The sequence below is a fragment of the Cryptomeria japonica genome, chromosome 5, assembly GCF_030272615.1.
Source record: "Cryptomeria japonica chromosome 5, Sugi_1.0, whole genome shotgun sequence".
Classification (NCBI taxonomy): domain Eukaryota; kingdom Viridiplantae; phylum Streptophyta; class Pinopsida; order Cupressales; family Cupressaceae; genus Cryptomeria; species Cryptomeria japonica.
In genome coordinates, this window is record NC_081409.1 from 237,953,461 (window position 1) to 237,960,211 (window position 6,751).

Genomic DNA, 6,751 nt, shown 5'->3' on the forward strand with positions numbered 1-6,751 from the left:
CAATTTATGCTAGAATATGAATATTCCATTTAGAAGGTTAGGATTAAATTATGGTTAGAATTCAAATAAGGTAAGGTTCAAGATTAGGTTAGCGTTAGGGTTAAATAAGGGTTAAGGTTATGGTTAGGGTTGGAGTTAAAGTAGAGTCAACATTCAATTAGAATTATGATCAGGGTTTAATTATGGTTAGGTCTAAGGTTAATATTATCTATTGAGTTATGATTATGGTTAAAGTTAGAATTGGATTTGGGGCTAGGGTTAGAATAAGAATTAGAGATATGATTAGGATTAGCATTGAATTATGGTTAAGGTTTGGGATAGGGTTTAATTAAAGTTAAATTTGAGGTTAAGAGTTGTAGGAGGAATCTTTGGGTTAGGGTTAAATTATGATTATAGTTCCATTATCATTAAGGTTAGGGTTTAGTTAGGATTAGGATTTAAGTTCAATCAAGGTTATGATTAAGGTAAGGTTAGAGATCAATTAGGGAAAATTATTAAGTTAGGTTTAGGGTTTAATAAGGTAAGTTTAAGGTTAGTTTTCAATTTGGGTTGGGGTTTACTAAGAGTTAAAATATTAGATTTTAATTATATTTAAGATTATAAATTTAATTACATTAGGGTCAAGGTCAATGTTAGTTTAAAATATGATTAGAGTGAAATCAAGGTTAGGCTTAGATTTTAACTAGAGATTAATTATAGTTAATCTTAAGGTGATAAATTCTTCTCAATAAGATATATTTCGACATATTTTACCTAAATTTTTTAAATAGAGGTATACTAGTTTTATCTATATACATTACATATTTTTATCTACTATCCATAAATTATTTATAAAATTAACTGCTTTTAAATTTCCATTTAAAAATAAATATATAAACTCATTTACAGAAAAACTTAAAATAAACAATTAATAAATTGACAATCCAACAATTTTACCCCTCCTTTATGTTAAAAACAAGCAAAAATACAATGCCATTATTTAATGACTATCAAATTTCTAGAAGGGCCAGTAAGCTGCGGAAACTCTCCACCACGCTCTTTTCTTCGCCCCCCACAATTATTCCTTTCTCTACCTCCACTTCAGATGTTGTGTTGAACACATTTAAGGTCAACTCCCGTTCAGTGAGGAATCCAGAACGTTTGGTGAACACACTTAACCATGTCCACTTACCCTCTTCCACCCACATTCGAAAATCGCTCGGATAATCAATACCCAAAAATGTTAATGAGTTACATTTTATAACCAAACATATCATCATGGCATTACCGTCGAAAGAACGGACGGAGTTTAATTTGATTCTGCCTAATTTCTTGTTAGCAAAGGAGTGGAGGACAGAGAGATTGGGAAAGGCTGAAGAGTTTAAAAGTGACCCTGCACCAGCGACTGCCTTTGTACATATTACCACATCTTCTGGCCATTTCTGTCCAAAAAGGAAAGCCAATCATTCATCACAATAATGAAATGAACAAAACATTAGAATTATATTATCCTCCGGGAAACAATTATTATTACCTGAATTGTTTGAATGCAGGGCAACACGGCTGTTCTGTTCTTTGCTACGAGATGCAAAATTTTCAGTCTTTGCACGTGCTCCCAGCTTTCTGTACCCGACACATCCCAACATTTAACACATTCTATCTGAAGCCTCGCCAATGATGTGCAGTGTTGTAAACCTTGTATTGTCTCAACTTTGCTGCAACCTTTTATTTCAAATGCTTTCAGCGAAGCTAATTTATCAAAGCTTGGCAGCGTCTCCAACTCTGTACAGTACCATAGCCTCAGTGTTTGAAGGTTTACTACGCCCCCAATACAACTTAGATTCCTCAGCAGTCCACAAGAGTCGAACCGAATTTCCTCCACTGCTGTCGGTAGACTGTCGACCTCCGTTAAATGGTCATTAAAAAGAAAATCGACAATTTTAAGGCGGGGACAGCAATCATCAGAAATTGTAATCTTTGACACTTTTGTGCCCCACAGACTTATTTCCCTGAGATTGCCAAGAAAAGAAGTAAATGGGCCCCGCCCAAAATCCATTTCGCCGATTGGGCAATCCGATATTCTCAGAGTCTGAAGATTAATCAGCTGCTTCCATAATTTTGGTAATGCTTGCACTTCTAAATTCTTTAATGTCAATTTCTCTAACAGAGTAAGGCTCCCCATAGAGTCTGGCAAAGATTGCATCTGGAAACACCCTTCCACTGGACCTATCTCCATCACTCTCAACTTGCTCAGTTGACCGATATTAATTGGGAGATCCCTTAAGCTAGTTCCGTTTAAATAGAGCTCACTCAAAGAAGCCTGATTTGTGATGTGACGGGGCAACTCCTTCAATTGCTTGCACTGATAAAGGTTCAAATACTGTAGCCTTGTCATGTTTTCCAGGATGTCTGACTGTAAGCTGAGCTTCCTACACTCCTCTAAATCAAGACGTTGCAGGAGCCTGAGCTGCTTACAAGAATCTGGCAACATCCTCAACTCATAGCATTCCCTCAAATCTAGATGTTGCAGTGCTGTTAGTTGGCCAAAACAGCTCGGCAGTGTTGCTAGCCTTTCACAGCCTTGCAACTCCAGGTGCTCTAGTGATTGAAGACGGCAAAATTCCTCTGGCAGTCTCTTCACATTGCACCGACACAGGGACATCTTTTTCAAATTCATGAGATGTCCTATGGACTTTGGAATTCTTTTTAATTTGAAGCAGGAATAAATTATCAACACTCTTAACTGTAATGGAGCCTACAGCCAATTTCAAAATTAATTAAAGAGAAGATAAAGATTACAAATAATATTTGATTCAAATTATAAATATTGGAGAGAAACCGTAGAGGAAAGATACTTACTTTGACCCCATCCTTCCACAAGTCTACCATATTATGGCAGTCATAAAGTTCTAAAACTCTTAAATTTGTCAATGGCACACATGATGAAAGATTTCTATGAGCAATTCCGATGCAGCGAAGCCATGTCAACTCTGTGGATAATTTGGCAATGTGTAGATTGTTCCGGAAGTGTTTTCCTATCACTAAAATCTTTAATCCATGAGGCACAGGTTTTCTAGTTCTTTTGAAGCCACAAAGACATATCGTTGTATTCAACAAGGAATCGAGAAACTCATGAACATCATGATTAGCTGTAAGTATGTTCAAAATCATTCCTCTTATCTGGATAGAGAAAAGCAAAACCAACAAATTCAAAATTGATTGAGGTAAACATACAATCTGATAAATAGACAAAATAAACAAATTTCAATGCTATATTTCTAATTTTCTAGCAGCACAGAAAAAATAACTATCAACCTCACCTCCTCCTGTTTGTTGATCGTCCAAAGCTGATGAGGATTCCATAGACGATGAGGTGAAAGAGTGCTTGCAATTTCCCTACCTAAATCTCTTAGGTGTTCATGCATTCTTATCTTATTCCCATCAACAAGCTCAACAAGACACTTATTCACAAGCCTCTCCCAACCCCACAAACCACTCCAGCCTAATCCTTCCCATACTGCAATAGCGATCATCTTGCTTTCACCAATGAAGAAACAAGCTACATCTAAGAACATCTGTTTCTCTTCTTTATCTAAAGAATCATAACTCACCCTCAATCTATTCATAATATCCTCGGGCTGTACTTTAGAAATTTTATTGAATACATCTTTCCATAAATCTTTATTAGAGCACCCATGAAGCTGACCTCCAAGCACCTTTAAAGACAAAGGTAACCTATTGCTAGCATGTACGAAATTTTCGACCAGATCTTCAAACCCCAACAGTGGAGAAGATTGTAAGAATGCATGCCAACAAAAAAGCTCCTTGGCATGAGACTGATTCATTAATTTAATATCATAAATGCAAGAGATACCCGAAACCTTGAGAACTTCCTTGTCCCGTGTTGTGATAATGATCAAACTACCAGGTGCAAGGCTAGCCTTTCCCGGCAGTAAAACTTCTAGCTGATCTCTATGATCCACGTCATCCAAAACGACAAATACAGGAAGAGATCTCCAATAATTAGAGAGAATCATCTTGCCTTGCTCTATATTGTCGAATGGTTCATCATTGAATTTAAAACCCAAATTTTTAAGGAGTTGTCTCTGCTTTATATGCAACTCATTTTTGTTTGCAGCATTTCTAACATCAAAAACAAAACTAGATTTTCCTATAGATGAACTTTTTTTATTATAGAATTCTTTTGACAGAGTGGTCTTCCCAGCTCCACCCATACCCCAAATTGCTACAATTTGAGCATCAGAATGATTTTTTGCAGATTCAGTAATGAACATTTCAAAATCTGCTACAGCTTCTTCAAGACCCACTGGATGTGTTGCTACCTCTAATGGTACTCTTTTCATTATCTTCAAAACACGATTCACAATATTCTTCAAAACCCTTTGCTTTTGCTCCTCTCTAAACAATGATGAAACATGGTTTTCGGAAAGGAAGAAAACGAAAAAACATCAATAAACAGAGATTATCCAATCAAAGATAAATATATACAAAAGATAGAGAAATATTGCACAGAAGGGTAGGTATGATAACAGATGTACAAAGAGGGGAGAGATTATGTGTTGCTTACTCATCACTGTTGATGATTTCGCCCTCATAAAATGAGGCATTGTAGAGTGCCGTCTTCCACTCCTCGAGCATGTCTGTATGTCTACCCTTCTCTTCATACTCCATAAACGAAGATTCGTAGATTCCTTTCAAATGGCGGAGATGGGCAGGTTCAACTTGGTAGAAAATAGGAATAATAGGCGTCCCAGTCTTGAGTATAAAGGATAGCTCGGCAAGACACCAAGGCGATTTTGCATATGTGGGAGAAAATATTGCTATATGAAGGGCAGCAGTAGACATTGCGTGTTGTAGTTCTGTAGGGAAGAAATCTCCCGACTGAAGATCTTGGGAATCAAGAAAGACCTTGAGACCCATAGCATAGAGGGCATTATAGATATCTCTGGCTAGCTTGTGTTTCACATCGGGTCCGCGATGATTAATAAAAATATCACAGGGCGACTTCTGCAATGGTGATGCAGATGTAGCAGAAGTAGATGCAGATGAAGGTGGGAAGGGTGGAGCAAGGCCATGAAAAGCATTTACAATCTCTATCTCTGTTTGACGAGAAGAAGAAGCCATGTAATCTGATCCAAGTGAAGAGAGATATAGAGGAAAGCAATGGAAGCAGGGGCGACGGTGAGGAAATCAAAGCACTGAACTTGGTACTGCAGAGAGAAAGAGGGGCGTTATATAAAGATTAAATAAAAGAGTAAACGAAACGTCCTCGAAGAAACGAGGAAGAATAGTAAGACGAGTAGGTGTGGTTTGTGAAAGGAATAGTAAACGAGTAGGTTTGTGAGGGAAACCTCGTTGAAAAGGAAGTGTGGGGTACAGACTGGCGTATCCATTAGACCAAAGTGGCCTCTTCATAATCTTAAATATGAGACCTGATTTCTGAGAAACTCATTTAAATCTATTCAATATGTAAAGATCAAAAATAAAAATAAAATATTTTAGTGAAAGTACAAAGACATGCCTGGAAGTTTCCCTGCCTTGTGACCCAGTTTGTTGGTGGCCGTTCACTTCATTGTCAGCTACAGAATATCCAGCTGTATCACAAATATCTCCCACTTAATGTCAAACTGAAATTTAGACTTATCTGCATACGTCTCTGTAATAATTCATTGGGAGAATGGGAAACGTGGGGACGGAGAATGGCATAAAGGGAAAACGTTCTCCCTCGATAATGTGTGGATATTGATTGGAAGACTTGGTGATATTATGACAATTTGCAGAAGATCTTTTAGGGCAGGAAAGGGCTACGAAAGTAGCAAGCATTTATGGATACCATCATTAATGACGTTAGCGTTAGGGAAGGAAAAAGATAGTTGGAGTAGACTTAGATTAAATCATAAACTTTCGCTCCAATCTTTAAATTGTAAATCATTTCATAGTGGATAAGTTTGGATATCAAGAATTTGATGGTCCAGAGGAAAGGATCCATAGTTGAGCCTGTTCCAATTCTTGTGATAGAAGAAGTTGATTTAATACCTCAATATTTGTTGATTTAATGTCCAACCTTTGTATAACATTGCACCAATAGTTGTATGATAAGTACCAATAATTGAATGAAATATATCATTTGTTGTGAAAAGTAACCAATCATGTGATATCACATCAACTGCACAAGTATAGGGGCCTTTTTGCACACCTATTGGTCTCACTTCTTTTTTTTGCGTTGTTTTGGACACCTTGACAAAAAGCATGTTGATGTGGCATCATATTTGATGATGTGGCCCTGAAACCTTAGTTATAAGTAGGAGACTTGCCAAGTAAGTTGTAAAAAAATCAGGGTGATTCAAAATTTCCACGTAAGATTTTGAGAAGCGCGAAGTTAGGGTGCACAACTACTGGGTCCTTTCTCCTATATGATTTTTTTCTTAAATTTATTAGAATTAATTTATATTTTATGAGTAGTGGTTCACAAGAATCTATTTTTTATGAGAATTAATAATACACTTAGTACCAATATTAGACCTTTCTACTAAATCACTTATCTGAGGTCACTTATCCTAGTACTACATCAATTCGAATCCATTAGACCTTCCTAGGTCACCCATCCCACTACTACTCCAACTCAAATGTGCTTAACCATGGAGTTTCCTTCAAGATTAAACCCACTTATATTTTTATAAAATTATATATATGACACTTCAAATTATCAGTAAACAATAAAAAATATTATTAATAAATAAATACAAATTGA

The 6,751-nt window shown here is 36.5% G+C and overlaps 1 protein-coding gene across 1 annotated transcript; it reads right to left on the reverse strand.

The window, feature by feature from the left end:
* Positions 1 to 894: 894 nt before the first annotated feature.
* On the reverse strand, positions 895 to 5,409 carry LOC131028810 (disease resistance protein RPV1). The gene is made up of 5 exons (XM_057959157.2): positions 4,568 to 5,409; positions 3,300 to 4,398; positions 2,839 to 3,159; positions 1,514 to 2,734; positions 895 to 1,421 (listed from the first exon to the last, which is right to left on the reverse strand). The coding sequence occupies exons 1-5, from the start codon at positions 5,122 to 5,124 to the stop codon at positions 990 to 992; spliced, it is 3,630 nt and encodes a 1,209-aa protein (XP_057815140.1). The 5' UTR covers positions 5,125 to 5,409; the 3' UTR covers positions 895 to 989.
* Positions 5,410 to 6,751: the final 1,342 nt, after the last annotated feature.

Excerpts from the sequence above, each read along its gene's own strand:
- LOC131028810 (XM_057959157.2), bottom strand. The coding sequence starts at position 5,124 with ATGGCTTCTTCTTCTCGTCAAACAGAGATAGAGATTGTAAATGCTTTT. Across the intron at positions 4,399-4,567 it reads GAAATCATCAACAGTGATGA|AGAGGAGCAAAAGCAAAGGG; the intron begins GTAAGCAACACA and ends ATCATTGTTTAG. Across the intron at positions 2,735-2,838 it reads TGTGGAAGGATGGGGTCAAA|GCTCCATTACAGTTAAGAGT; the intron begins GTAAGTATCTTT and ends AATTGGCTGTAG.